This window comes from Hydra vulgaris, chromosome 08, assembly GCF_038396675.1.
Source record: "Hydra vulgaris chromosome 08, alternate assembly HydraT2T_AEP".
Taxonomy (NCBI): Eukaryota; Metazoa; Cnidaria; class Hydrozoa; order Anthoathecata; family Hydridae; genus Hydra; species Hydra vulgaris.
Window position 1 is genome coordinate 26672387 of NC_088927.1, and position 16865 is coordinate 26689251.

The 16865-nt window shown below is 27.1% G+C and overlaps 1 protein-coding gene across 1 annotated transcript in view; it reads right to left on the bottom strand.

The window, feature by feature from the left end:
* Positions 1-16865, bottom strand: part of LOC136083183 (uncharacterized) — a 53396-nt gene that overhangs the window by 31591 nt on the left and 4940 nt on the right. Inside the window, exons 4-10 of the mRNA XM_065802587.1 lie at positions 16329-16814; positions 13478-13966; positions 7298-7336; positions 6537-7022; positions 5809-6297; positions 3577-3612; positions 14-502 (exon numbers count right to left, since the gene is read on the bottom strand). Coding sequence (XP_065658659.1) covers positions 14-502; positions 3577-3612; positions 5809-6297; positions 6537-7022; positions 7298-7336; positions 13478-13966; positions 16329-16814 — 2514 coding nt within the window. The remainder of the gene's footprint in view (positions 1-13; positions 503-3576; positions 3613-5808; positions 6298-6536; positions 7023-7297; positions 7337-13477; positions 13967-16328; positions 16815-16865) is intronic.

Here is a 16865-nt window from a genome sequence, read left to right on the forward strand (position 1 = left end):
CATAAAAACATACCATTATTTCCACTGAATATTCTCAGCTCTTTAATACTACCAGGTTGCGCTTCATACCAAGGATCTGCACTATACACTTTAACATTTTTAAATGAACGTGGATTTGTGTTTTGGATGTCAATCTTTAACTTCCCACCTACATAAACTCTAAAGAAGTATATACTGTTAACTCGAACTTGAGATACTCTAATGCTGGACCATTGATTCAAGGGTAGTGCTTCAGGTGTGATAAATTCTCTATTAGGATTTCCATTGATTGCAGACCAAACAGAAAGTTTTCTGGTGTCATAAGAAAGGTGTACACTAGGAGTTCTATATCCAAATTCACCCGTGTCTCCTCCAGTAGTCAAATGAATAATGTTTTTGTATTCTGGTGAATACCAAGTGGGTTTTATTTTAAATGACAATAAATATGCTTTTTCGAGGAGTGGCAACGTCGCAATTAGATTATCTTTTTTCAATAGCACTTCATGAGTCACTTCAACAAAATCTGTGATGATTTTTATTTAAAACAGTTATTTCAAAGTGCTTAGAATTTCAGCACCAAAATTAAAATTCAAAGAAATATAAATTATAAATAAAAATACTTAACTGCTTATGCTACATTAATGCTAAATGACTTAGTAAATATATATTTAATTAGTTAATAAATATGTTTACTGAATTTACAATCAATTATCACTAACATTGCCTATTTAAATTACACAGCCTGATTTGCTGCATTTTCGGTAAAAAATTAATAGGCCTGTTTTTTTTAGGCTTATGTATAGTTTTTGTTATGGTAATAAGTCGTTTTAGTACTATAGATGTTTTATTTCTTTTTTACTAAAGTTGTTAAATAATAATTTTCTTTTCTTTGTGTATTTACATAATGCTTTGCTGATTGCCTGCTTCAATTAATTCTAATAACACAGAATACTGAAGTAGGCTTTCAGATAGCTATATCAAAATATATCAGCATGCTACTAAAAACAATCTCACAAGTTGCTAAAACTGCCAACAATTCTCCATTGGAAATAAATTCAAAGGTAATTTTTTGTTTGTTGTAATAGCAATCAGTAGGAATTAAAAAAAAAAGCTCTTTAGTAGGAATATTTAGATAGCATGATTTGCAGCAAATTAGAATATTTGTTTTGCAATATAAAAACTCTTTCATGCTGCAATTTATGGCATTTAAATACAGTAGATCAAGAAATATCAGGCATACAATCTGTTTTTGATTCAATAGCTGTAAATAAAATTCCTAATTTTTCATTGTTTTATAAAGGCTATCATATTACTTTACCTGAATGGTTTGGCAGTGGTAAAAATTAAAAATTTGCTAAAAAATTAAAAAAAAAGATTTGGATGTTGAACTTGTGACCAAAAATGTTGAACTTGTGACCATTACTATTAATAACTACCTGAAAATATTATACATAGGAGAAATTATATATCCAAGTTAACTTTTGTCTGACTTTATTTTTCATTCTTTTAGTATTCTAGATGTTATTTCTCCTATTCTAATTAAACATTCCAGTTATTCTTTTTCAATTAAAAGTTTTGCAGATTAAGACCTAATAAATACACCTAGTAAAAAAGGTATTTCTTTATTCTTTTTAATTTAATTTATAGTAAATTACAAACTTTTGATTTTATTCAATGGAGAGTTTTAGGTAATCCTAATAGCGTGTAAAGGATATGTTAAGTAGCATGTTGATATTTATCATGTTGATATTTTCAGTATTCTATGTTATTGGAACAAACTGAAGTAGAAAATCAATTAGGAAAAAATCTAGCACAAAATAATGCAATATACTCAAAGAAAGTCTAACTATAATTTAACCATTTTAATAAAATAAGAATAAAACATTTATAGTGCTAACAAGAATAATAACAAAGAACTGTCATATTTAACCCGTAAAAAAACTAGCCTCATAATTTTTTACAGAAAATGTAGCAAACCAGGCAGTGTAATTTAAGTAGGCCATGTAATTTAAGTAGGCCATGTTACTACATAGAAAAAATATGGATTAGAAAGATTTCGATTTAAAAACTTTTATTATAATTTTTTTTCCATACTTTACATTATATGAAGATACAATCATTGAGTAATAAATTATTTTTAAAAATTTTAAAAATTCATTTTATAAATGTACTTATAATTTCAAAATAAAGTTTAATACAACTGAATATCTTTTGAAAAACATTTTAAAATCTATTTTGTATTTTTTTGACAAACAAAATTAAAAACTTAAAAACTTGCAACTAGAAACTTCAAAATGGAACTAAATAAAGTTATTTTTTGCTAACCTTATTTTAAAACAACGTAACATTCTTTACACCACTTGATGTCTTAGTTATGAATTTTTTTTTTTGAATGCTGCACTAAAACTTTTAGGTTACGGTTTTTAACCACATAGTGTCATATCTTTTCAATTATTTTATTTTTCATCAAATTGTCTTTATAAAACAGCTTTTAACAACCTTCAAGATTTTTTGTGAAGCATTGCAATATCAGATTTGTTTTAGAGATGTTGTTCAACTTTTAAGTTAGATAAAATATTGAATTTTGATACTAAATGATGTTAAAGAATGATATAAAATAGAATGAGGTTGATAAGCAGACTCAAACAAGGTGATAAAGCAGAATGCTTTGAAGATTATTGTATTATTAAATTTTGTTAAGGGTTTTGTTAAGTATTAAATATTATTAAGGGTACCATAAATATTTAAGCAATTTGTAATTTTGATCAATCAACTTTAAAAATATCAATTTTAAAACACACAAGTATTTTAAAATCTGGTAACTTTTTATGTTATTACACAGAATGTCTACTTTTCTGGAAAAGCTAGAAAAAGATATATTTAAGAACATACCGGAAAAACTAAAAAATATATATCAAGTGAGCATCATTGAATCAATGATGCTCAAATAAAACATTCTCCAGTTTTTTTAGCATATTTATCAAAAATAGTCCATTCTAGTTCTTTCAGTTTTTCCAACAGAGCCGACACACTGTTGTATGTTTTGCTAGAGTTTTAAAATTTGTATTAAAAGATGGATTAAATTTTGCAAGTAACTTATGTTAAAGTTAAAATAAAAATATTCATCTATGACTACTAAATAAAGAGTTAACATATCGACCTGATGTTAATGTTAATTTACTAACATGTGCTATGTGGACATGCAATCTAACACTTAAATGAGCCATGGCACATGTTATCTCACACTTAAATGCGAGTACAAATAATTAAAAAAAAACAATTCTTGCTAAGTTATGTAAGTCAATTTAGAGGTTCCACTTGCTGAAATTCTCCCAAAGTCAAACTTGCACCAATATATTTAAACATTTAAATAAAAAAGAAAATACTCTACCTAAATGCAATTTTTTTTTAGCAATCAATAAATGCAAAACTAATAAAAAGAATAATAATAATGAAAACTAATAAAAAATCATTTTTTTAATTAATAACCAAGTTACTTTATACATTCAATTATACCTTGAATTACTATATGATTATAATAACAAAAAAAAACAAAAAAAACAATAGAAAAATAAAAAAACATGTATCCAAACCAACCTTTTAGAATGAGCACAACACTTGCTGTTTGATCATCTAAATAGAAAAACATTTTGCATGCTAATGACTCTACAAAAAAATATTTTAAATGTTTCAGATGAAGATAAAGTAATAATGATACTTAAAAATAAAAAAAAATTGTTTTACATGAAAAAAGTTTTAACTTTAAAAACTGTAATAGAGTATGTAATATATTATCAAGTCTTTTTCAAATATATAAATGAGTTGATTTTATAACTAGATTATACAAATACTTTGCTATGAAGTAGACAGGTAGCCTTCAACAAAATTTGTCAATTTTGAAAGCTATATTTATACAAAACAATGTATAGAAAAACAACCAAAACCAAAAAAACGATAAAACTGGAATCAATTGATTGGCCAACAAGAAAAATTAATAAAGGTTACATGTGTTAATAAATGATAGCCACACTTGAGTTTTAGGATTTATTATTTCTTAGGTAAACCATAAACATCTACATTGTCGATGTTTTATTCGATGTGACTATAACATCTGATGGTACACAAATTATCTTGTCAGAAAATCAGTTGTATAATTTAAAATGGTTTAAAAATATAAATTAATATTCATATATATATATATGAATATATAAAAATTAACTCTTTTACCAGAACAATGTAAGTCAAAACAGCAAAAAAATATTATTCAAAAAAAAATATAAAAAAAATGCACTGTTAACTGTAAACAATAAAAAAAATTGGTTTTGCAAAAAAAAACAAAAACAACAACAACATTTGTTTATTGGCATTGTTATTTTCAGAGGTGTAATATGTGCTTAAAATAAAGTACTAACAAACTACATGCGCATACAAAGGCACAAGATGTGCGCTTTTAAATACAGTCCTTTTCTATTTTAAAGACATTTATTGCATTTAATGTTGAATTCGCAAATTAATGAAAATGTACCTTGCACAAAAAAATCATTAAATAAACCATGTCTTAACATAACTTCCATGTCATGGGAAACTTACTTTTATCTCCTAACTTGATTATCTAAACTTACAAGTCAAAGTATTTATAAAAAAAGTAGATAGAAGATTGTGTATTAGAACCTAAAGCCCTTTTTTATGACATATTCATAAATTATTCTTATTAACATATACTAACATAAGGATGGAAATTATTATTTTTGAACTCGACCACAGTTAACTTTACAAATGTTTTGTTATGTTTTTTACTTTTTGTTTTTTTTCTTTTTCAGGACAACGCAATTGCAAACAAAGCACTATGCTTGAAAAAAAAACTGTTATGGAATGCTTGTCTTCTTTATCCTGTGTTCTCTAAAAAAGAAAACAGTCTATTAACAGTCTATAAGTCTATATAACAGAACTATTCAAAGTCCTATTTAAAGTAATTTTATTAGTTAAACACTGCCTGTTTGTCGAATGTTAAATGTAGATTTACACACCATAACGCATGCACAATGTATGGCCATCAAGACAAAAGTTTATCAACTAAGATGTTTCAAGATAAAGAACAGAAGTCTAGGAACAAGAACTTTAGGTCCTTTAAAGACTAATTTTAAAAAAGAACTTAAGCAAGATTGGAAACGTATATATCTTGAGCAGGCTTGTAAGGCTCTGGTCCCCAAATCCAAGCATCAGTGCACTGAGGAGACCTGTAGACAACAAGTGAGAGTCAGAACTCCTAAGAGATGTTAAGTAGTGTTTGCGAATTGATTTATACATGGCACAAGTATTTATTTTTTAATTTATATACTGCTTTGAAACAAAAAAAATATATTGAATTGGTGTTAAATGAAATGAAAAGTAGCAGGTCTATACTACCGAGCCTGAGCTAGAGTAGGCTGATAATGAATTTTGTAGGATACTAGATTCAGTTAAAAACAGTATAAGCTGTAACTAAAAAACCTTGCAAATGAAATGAACTTTTGTAAGTTTATGGATTAGAACCCATTTTCTGACACAATTTAGGTCTTTTTATGATACAGAAACTTTATTTTGTTTCTTTATGACTATTCATTTAGCTTCAAGGCTTTTTTGAAACAGTTTTATTTCAAAAGAAAAGTAGAGAAAAAACAGTATTACTGTTTTGCAAAGTTAAAATAATAAAAAAAACTTGAAAATTGTATGTTTAGATAGAAAACTTAAGAAAACCTAGTTAGACTTGTCTTTTTTATAAACTACCTTAAATTTGTTTAAGAAAAAAGAAAAACCTGATTGCTTGTCAAAAATAAAATAACAACACACCTATTAACCCATTAATAATATTAAGATCTTTTACTGAGCCATTTTGAACTATGTGCCATGGATCCGACACATAAACTTGAACATCATCAAAGGTAGTTGGTTGTGTATTTTCTTCTACAAAAACTAAATCTCCATTCAATTTTATTTTGTATACAAATTTGTCTTTTTCCAACTGTTGGCTGATTTCAATGTGCGACCACTGATTAAGTGGAACAGGCATTGTTGTGAATCCACTATCAAGGTTACCATTTATATGAGAAGCAATATAAAGACCACCATTACCACTTTCGTGAAACCACACTCCTGGAACTCTATCACCATAATTGCTTGCATCAGAACCAACTGTAAAATGAATAACATTGCGCCAACCTTGTGAAAATGAATTTGGTTTCACATCAAAAAATATTTTATAAGACTTTTCTAATCTTGGAATAACTGCAACCAGGTTTCCTTGAGACAAGGGTGTTTCATTGTCTTCTATAATTTGCTCTATTTTAGATTAAAAAATAAAAAAAATAATAAAAAAGAGACTAATAAAACTAAAAGAAGTTATAAAAACAAAATTAAAAGTAGGAAAAAATTTGTTTTCTATTTGTAAATATAATAAGTCTAACAATAATTATTTTCAAAACTTTGAACAAAAACCAACTAGTTGTTACAAGCCAATATAACAATATTATTATTTTATGTAACCAGTCGTATATAATTTATAAAAATAAAGAAAATACCAATATTTCCACTAAATATTTTCAGATCTTTAATACTAGCAGGTTGTGATTCATACCAGGGGTCTGCATTATACACTTTAACATTTTTAAATGAACGTGGATATAAGTTTTGGATGTCAATCTTTAACTTCCCACCTACATAAACTCTAAAGAAGTATATACTGTTAACTCGAACTTGAGATACTCTAATGCTGGACCATTGGTTCACGGGTAGTGCTTCAGGTGTGATATATTCACTATTAGGATACCAACTGATTGCAGACGAAACAGAGAGCTTTCCTGTATCATACAAATATACACTAGGAGTTCTAAATCCAAATTCACCATCGTCACCTCCAGTAGTCAAATGAATAATACTTTTGTACCCCGGTGAACACAAAGTGGGTTTTATTTTGAATGAAACTAAATATGCTTTTTCAAGGAATGGTAATGTTGCAATTAGATTATCTCTTTGCAATATCTCTTCATTAAACATTATAACAGAATCTATGAAAAATGCACGATACTTAATTTAAGAAACTTTAATAACGGATTTCTAATAAATTTAAAAATTTACTACATATACTTGAATATAATTAATATAAAACTATATATACAAAATACAAACTACAATCGTGTAATTATTTAAAGTAACCACTAATTCATTTAGTAAGTGTAAATTTCATATAGTACCATTACAAAGTCATATACATATTATTTTGCAACACCACATACTACCGTTACAAAGTAAAAATATAAATCGGAAAAATTCACTTTCAAACCTTTTGGGAGAATCAGAGTATTTGGCAGAATTGCATTATCTAAACAAAATTTAACATTATTAGTAATTATAATGTCATCTAAACAAAATTTATAAGCATCAAAGAACATTAAAAAAGATCTTTTAATACTTATCAATTTAATTAAAAGATGGGAAACATTTTAATTCGTACTAATTTAAGTTAATAACTCATAAATACAGTTATATATCTATCATAGTGTTTAAAAATATATAAACTTATTAAACAAAAAGAGTTAAGTCTCTTTGCTTTTTCATAACTCTAAAAAATCTAAAACAAGATTAATTCCATGTTTTGTTTTTTGTTATTTTTAAAAACAAGTACCCAATTTGCATTAACCAAAATGTACAGCTGCCTAATGCAAAGACTACTTAAGTTTTTAATTTTGTTAGTTTATTAGGTGCTCCAAAAAGTCCTAATGGTCTTATCACAGATCACTATGGAATAGTAATTAGCCAGAAAGTTCATGCCTTCTTCATTACCAATTATGCATATATAGCCAGAGCCAGGACCATAGAACTCCAGTTCTGAAAATATATCTTGAAAAACAACATAACTCAACAAAATAACTTTTCAATAAACATACTCATCTTGAACATATTTCAACTACAATCTGTTTCTGCTTACTGATGAAAACCTCAAAAGACATTACTGACCATTAAAGTACTACTTTTTAGATCTAATAAGCAAGCATAGATCTAAACCTGGGTTATTTTGTTCTTTGACTAGGATGATGAATGGTAGACATTTTTTAGTCTACTCATGGGTTTTTAATTGTGCCTCCTTGGTTGATACAATGCAAATTGCATCAACCAAGGAGGCTTCAAATGTCTTAATTAAAGAGAATTGTAAAAATTAAGTAGTAAATAGTAAAATAAATAAAAACTTTAAAATCCAATAAAATTTACTTTTTGTATTTTATTATTATTTATTTTTATTCAATCAAACTAACTAGCACATACATTTTAATGACTATGATTAGGAAAAAATTAAAAAAAACATAAAAAAATAAATCTTAAATATTGATACCTACTACGTATTTTTTAGAGAAGTGAAAAACTTTAAAAAATAAACAAACTGCTTAGACTTATAGCGGTAGTGGTGTAGTGGTAAAGCGCTCGCTTCATAAGCGAGAGGTTCCGAGTTCGATCCCCACCATGTCCCTGGTAGTACCGCGCTCAACTTGTTTCTCCGCACAGCAGCCTTGTTCGTCAAGGTTCGTGTTTCGGAGTTATAGAGTCAAGAGAGGGTTATAACCACTATTAAGTAGCCTCCTCACCTGTAGTGGCTTTATCGGCCTTGAGGAGGGGAATAACAAAAAAAAAAAAAAAAAAAAAAAAAATTTAACCTATTAATTAAGCACCCTAGCCTATACCTATACCATGTATCAGTATTATGTCATCATTTGTCACCATTTAAAAGCTTTCCTTAAATTTATGAGAGCTATTCTTGAAATACATATTAAAAAGTGAAGATATAATAGAACAGTAAATGCCATGTAAAGTGCTCCAAACAAAATAAAGCCATCACTGCATCCCATTTTGGACTACAAAAGACACTAACTTTTAAAGAATATTTTTTTGAAAAAGTAGAAAGTAGAAATAAACTAATTAGTTATATCTAAATAAAAGTAGCATAAAGTAAGATATAAAAATTAAGTCATTTGCAAATATATAAAAAAAAACCCTAAATATATATAATATATATAAACAAAACATTGATTTTAATAGAAAAAAAAACTTATTTAACAAGCAAAGAGGATATCGAAAATGAGCTGACCTTATTCTGAAAACATCTAAAATAAAACTTAACGCTAAAATAAGTAACTTAAATGTAACTTAGTTAAAAAATATGTGTATGTAATAATAAACATGTATGTGTGTATATATATATATATATATATATATATATATATATATATATATATATATATATATATATATATATATATATATGTATATATATATATATATATATATATATATATATATATATATATATATATATATATATATATATATACATACATACATACATACACATATACAGTACTGTGAATAAGTTTTAGACCACTTGTATAATTGGACATATTTACAATTTTTTTCCTATGTAATTTTTTTGAAGCGTACTTAAGTTTAATAATAAACCAGTTGCAAATGTTTACATTTTTGCTGTAAACTAACGCATGCGCAGTAGTTGGTAGGCAAAAAAAAAAAAAAAAAAACATTATTGAAATGAAAACAAAGCATTATTGAAATGAAAACAAAGCATTATTGAAATGAAAACAAAACATTATTGAAACATGTCTGTATCTTGTTGTGCTTTTGGTTGCTCAAGTAGGAAAAAAAAAAAAATTGTTTAAGTTTTTACCGAATTCCATTTAGAACAACAACAGAAAAAGAAAAAGAAAGAAGGATTTTTTGGATCAGAGCTATTAAACAAGATAAATGGACTGAAACACAAATAGATAATGCTTGTATATGCAGTCTCCATTTTATATCAGGTATAGTATTACATACGATTGTTTTAAAAGATAATTCAATTATGTGGTTTTTAATAAAAACATCTTATAGGAAAGAAATCAAATGATCCATTACACCCTGACTACGTTCCCAGCATATTTTCTTTCAATAAAAATGAAACTAATACAAACGAAAAGTTTAAAAGACACGAGCAATCAGTTAATTGAAAACATAAAAAAATTGAACTAAATTACAGAAAAGATGATAAGTTATCTGAAGCTGAATTAACTGTAATGGAAAACCCAAAAATTGTTATCGATAAAGGCATTAAAAACTAATACTTATAGTATTAATTATTTTTATTAATAAATAAAATAGTATTTTTCTATAAAAATACAATTCATTTAATTAAATCTATATTTTTAGGAATTCAAACTTAATGAAGGAGAAATTGCATCATTAATTCAAGAAAAACTTAACAATCAGATAACAAAAAAATTAAAATTGTTAGAGAAACTAAATTACTGGAAAAGAAGAGCAGCATGCGATTTCCATTTAGTGAAACTTAATTATGGTGATTTAAACTTTATGACTGGTTTAAAGTTTAAATCACCATAAGTTTCACTAAATGGAAAAACGGAAAGATATTCAATTGGATTCTTTCTCTTTTCATAGAAAATGTCACACAAGTGCGAAAAGACCTGAGCTATGAAAATCACTTCCTCCTACTTTTGATGTTTGCTACAACTAGGTTTATCAAATAGAGATCTCTCATACCGATTTAATATTAGCAGAGAAAATGTTACCAAAATTTTAAGAAACTGGATCCCTGCCATGGGTAAAAAAGTTTAATATCTAATTATACGGCCTTCGCAAACAGCAATATGACAGATTATGCCATCAAAATTTCAGAATTTTAAGAAATGTGTTGTCATAATTGATTGTACGGAGATTTTTATACAGCACCCAAATAATTTAGAAGCTCGAGCTATCACCTGGTCAAATTATAAAAGCACAGATACTATTAAATACCTGATTGGTGTTAGCCCAGCTGGTGCAATAACATTTTTATCACATGGTTGGGGTGGAAGAATTTCTGATAAGGAAATTACAATAAAATCAGGTTTTTTAGATTTTGTAAGATATGGAGACAGTATCCTAGCTGATAGAGGATTTCTTATTAAAGACGAGTTAGCATTAAAAGGTGCAACATTGTACAGGCCTTCATTCACAAAAGGAAAAAAACAGTTATCTGCTAAAGAAGTTGAGGAGTCTAGAAAATTGTCTCACTTAAGAATGCACATTGAACGTGTTATTGGAAGATTAAAGATTTCTAAAATACTTTCAAGTGCTATTCCTATAACACAAGTTGACTTATTGAATAATATTATGAAATCAATTTGTGCAATAGTTAATTTAAACATACAAGTATTGTTTATTAACCAATTATCAAACAATTCTGAAAAATTATAAACAATTTTCTATTTAATATAAAAATAGTATTTGAATACTTCTTTTTTAACAAAATTATATAAATATATATTATATAAGGGGAAAGTATATATTGAGACATACTATAACTTACAATCTATTACAAGATAAACCTTAAAGTTACATTATCTGTATTTAGACAGGGAGGACTTTCATCAGTTTCTTCTGCTGTATTAGTTTCATTAGAATACAAAAAATCAGTTTCATCAATACTTGTTGGAAAAGCAGCATCAAGTCCTAATTCTTTCAGTTCATTAAACTTGGACTTTGAAATACCAGCATACTGTTTATAAGAATAACAATTTTTATCAACATTCTTGGATACTTGATTATGTAGGGGCAATTGTTTTTTTTTCGGGCAGCTAAAATTTATGTTTCCTAATGCTGTAGGACTAACATGTTTTTTAGATCGATTCCATTCACATTGTAAACTTGTACAAGCAGTTTTATTGATTTCAAGTCCTATGCAGGCTTCAACTTTAGTTGAACAGTATGACTGCAAGCTGACCCAAAGAGTTTTTTGTGAAGTTTGACATTAAAAAGTTTGTAATTGTTCCATATTTTGTGTGAAATACATGTGTTTTAACAAGTTTATAATTTAGAACTACAAATATTATTTAAATATTAGAGAAGAATTCTCCGGGATTTTTTGAAGAAATGTAAGTGGTCTAAAACTTATTCACAGTACTGTATGTATGTATATATATATATATATATAAATATATAATATATATAATATATTTTTTACAGCAAATATTGTTTTTTTCGCAAAAAAATGCCAATTTTCTGCTAAATTTTTTTGGGACAGGGGTAACCGCGGCCAAATATTTTTCTTAGAATAGCCTCTATGTATATATATATATATATATATATATATATATATATATATATATATATATATATATATATATATATATATATATATATATATATATATATATATATTTATATATATATATATATATGTATATGTATATATATATATATATATATATATATATATATATATATATATATATATATATATATATATATATATATATATGTAATATAGAAAATACATCATTTACTCTGAAATACAATTTATTTATCATACGAAAACTTTTATTAAACTTATTTAACACTTTAAATTAATTTAAGTATAATATTTGGAGTCATATAGTTGGAACAAAATTTAAACAAAGACAAGCTACAGAAATTAGCACTTACAAATAATTACCTCCTTGTTTGATTAATGCGACAAACTACATTTCTCAACCTGGTTACTCTATCACTAACTTTTTCTCAGAAATTTTATAAATACAATAGAAAACTGTTTTTTAAATAGTGTACTAAATATAAGAAAACAATATATAAGCATATGCTGGTACTTTCATATATTTGAAAATTCAAGAAATCTGAAAAAATTAAGTCAATCAAAGCATATAAAAGAAAATACAAACTCTTTTGTGATATAAATATTGTTTAATATAAAAAGAAATCAAAAGTTAACAGAAGTTGAAAGTTACTCTAATTATGCAACATTTTTAAAAAATGGATAAAAAAATTCTTAAAAGGATTATTATTCTAGAATCTTCGAGAGCTTTTGACATATCAAGTCACCAAATAATACCTAATAAATTAAAACCTAAAGGTAAACAAAAAATAGATCTCAAAATGAAGGTTAATAATTCATTTTACTGTTTACAAGTAAACAGTTTTGATAAACATCAAATAAAAACTATGTTTGTGGCGCAATATCAAGATAAACATATCTTACTTATGTTACAAACATAATTTAAAAATTTTAAATCACGATTATATTCAGAGAGTAAGATTGCTAATTGAGTATATGAACTTAGAAATTATTTTAGCTAAATCATTAAAGAAACTTTAAAAGTTCTAAATGTACAAAACTGACTTATTTTAAGTTAAGAAAACTTTTCTAATTCCATCTGCTAAAGTATACTAAGAATGTTTATTAAAAATCATTTCTCACCAAACAGCATTAAAAAGTTATTTAAAAAACACTATCCTTAATATTGTATATGCCTGACATAATGATCCAATAAAAATGGGTCCCAAAACAGATAAGCTTTATTTTTAAAGCAATTTTTAGTTAGATACCAACAAACATAACAAGTAAATTATTATTTAAGTGTATATAACAGTAATAAACGTTAAAATCATTTATCAAACAAGGTAACAGTTTCAGATTGTTTATGGATACCTGCTTTTCCGTTTATTATTGCAAAATCTTTTATAAAACCATCTTGAGTTTGATATGATTGATCTGAAGCATAAACATGAACATTTTTATAGGACTTTGGCTGAAAATTTTCTACTATAAAAACTATTTTTCCATTCAATTTTATTGTATACTCATACGCAATATTTTTTAACTGCTGACTGATTTCAATGAGTGACCACATGTTAGAAGGAATAGGAGCTGTTTTGAAGGAACTGTTCAGATTTCCACTTTGAGGAACAGTAATAGAAAGACTGCCATCACCACTGTTATGAAACCACACTCCTGGAACTCTATCATCATATGCATTTGCATCAGAACCAATGTTGAAACGAACAACATTGTGCCAACCTTCAGAATATGAGTTTGGTTTCATATAAAAATAAATTTTATAAGTTTTATCCAATATTGGAACAACTGCCACCAGTTTGTTTTGAACCAAAGGTGTTTCTCTATCTTCTATTAGTTGCTCTAAAATTTAATAATGATTAGTTTTATTCCTCCGAAAGTAAAAAAAAAACTAACAACTATGTGCTGTTTATTGTTTATAATGTATAAACCATAAATGAACAAAATATGAAAAAAATAGTAATAATATTAATTAGCTAAAAACATGCTCTCGAGCTAAATTGTGTTTTGAAACATATACTACTGTGATCAAAAAGTAAGGTGAATTTTTAATTTAAACTTCGCGCCTTATTTGAATTGTCCAATCTTTTTTATTTTTAAGTTGGTAGGAATGTCATTAACATTTGCGCCAAATTACATGTCAAACTCATAATTATTTTTTTTGTTTACGCTTGTTTCTGAAGTACCAAAAGTGCATTCGGCGATTTTCATGATGTCTAATTTTGTTGAGCAAAGAAGTGCTATTAAATTTTGTTTGCGGAATGATATTTCTGCTGCTGAAACGTATCGAATGTTGCAAAAGGCCTTCAGTGAAGAGACTATGTCTCAAAAAAATGTTTACAAGTGGTACAAAGACTTCAAAGAAGGCCGAGAACGTGTTGATGACTTGGAACGCTCCGGACGACCATCGACTTCGATTGATGATCGCCACATCAACAAAATCAAAGAATTGGTGCTTGCAAATTGTCGGTTAACCATTCGAGACCTTGTTGACATGGTTGGAATATCATTTGGGTCGGTGCAAGCGATTTTGAAGGATCATTTGGGCCTCAGAAGACTCAAATCATGTTTGGTGCCGAAATTTCTCAATTTCTTTGAAAAAGAGCGTCGCGTTAAAACGTGCGAAGCAATGCTTTCTGACTATCAAGACGTCTACAAACAAATTATTACTGGCGATGAGACTTGGGTCTACGCATACGACCCTGAAACAACTGACCAATCGAGTGAATACCGTGAAAAAGGCGAGCCGAGACCGAAGCAACCACGTCAAAGTCGCTCAAAAATCAAGGTCATGTTGACTGTTTTCTTTGATTATTGTGGTGTCGTGCACTACGAATTCCTTCCAACTGGACAAACTGTCAACAAGGAATATTATTTAAGCGTTATGCGACGTTTGCGTGAAGCTATTCGCAAAAAGAGACCGGAATTATGGGCCAATAACTCTTGGATTTTGCACCATGATAATGCGCCTTCGCACACAGCACTGGTTCTTCGTGAGTTTTTCGCCAAAAACTCTACCCATGTTGCTCCACAACCACCGTATTCGCCCGACTTAGCACCGTGTGACTTCTGGCTGTTCCCAAAGCTCAAGAGACCACTCCAGTGAAATCGTTTTGAGTCCATTGAAGAGATCCAACGTGAATCGGCACGCGCATTGAAGGCTATCCCTACCGAGAACTTTTCGGCATGCTTCGAAGACTGGAAAAAACGTTGGCAAAAGTGCATTGGGGCCGGGGGGGGGGGGGATTATTTTGAGGGGGACGATACAGATTTGGAAGAATAAATAAAGATTTTTCATTTTATAAAAAAATTCACCTTACTTTTTGATCATAGTAGTATGATGTTTATATTTTAATAAAATAAAAGCTAAATATGATTTTAAATATTATTCCAATACCGTTAAATGGTAATTCATAAAAATGTAAACCCAATACCATTAAGTATAATAATGAATGTATAAAATCAACAATTATTCTTTTTTTTTTTTAATTATTATAGCAGTATAAGATATCTTTCAAAAGTATATACTACCTTTAAACACTTATAAAACATGACCTTAAACTAGCCTGTTATAGCTTTTTTTCCAAAATTTTTAAAATTCACTGCCCTCTTACACAACACATCTATCTGATCATTCTCTATCGTATTCTAATAAAACTCCTTTATTACAAAATCAACATAAATAAAAATGCATAACTTTTGCCATACGATTACTTAATGATCTTTAGAGACCAATCGAGGCCCACTATAGTAGCAAGCCGAGTAAATATACAGATTAAAAAAAAACCATAGGCTATATATATATTATATATATATATATATATATATATATATATATATATATATATATATATATATATATATATATATATATATATATATATATATACATACATATATATACATATGTATGTATATACATATATATATATACATATATATATATACATATATATATATATATATATATATATATATATATATATATATATATATATATATATATATATATATATATATATATATATATATATATATAAACATATGCATATAAATAACTATATTTGTATAATTTTATAATACTGCATATAAATAATTATAAACTATGGTTAAGAAGCTTTTGTATATGCACTATTGTATAAATATAAACTATTGCATATGCAAATTAAAACAAAGCTTTTGTTAATGTAATTATTTATCTTACCAACATTTCCACTAAATATTTTCAGATCTTTAATACTAGCAGGTTGCGCTTCATACCAAGGATCTGCATTATACACTTTAACATTTTTAAATGAACGTGGATCTGAGTTTTTGATGTCAATCTTTAATTTCCCATCTACATAAACTCTGAAGAAGTATATACTGTTAATTTGATGTTGAGTTACTCTAATGCTGGACCATTGGTTTAAGGACAGTGCTTCAGGTGTGATATATTCTCTATTAGGATTTCCATTGATTGCAGACCAAACAGAGAGCTTTCCTGTACCGTAAAAATATACACCAGGAGTTCTAAATCCAAACTCACCCTCGTTTCCTCCAGTAGTCAAATGAATTATGCTATAATACCCTTGTGGATACAAAGTGGGTTTTATTTTGAATGACACTAAATATGTTTTTTCGAGGAATGGTAATGTTGCAATAAGATTATCTTTTTGCAATATCTCTTCATTAACCACTAAAACAGAATCTATGAGAAATGCATAATACTTAATTTAATAAACTTTAATAACTTATTGCA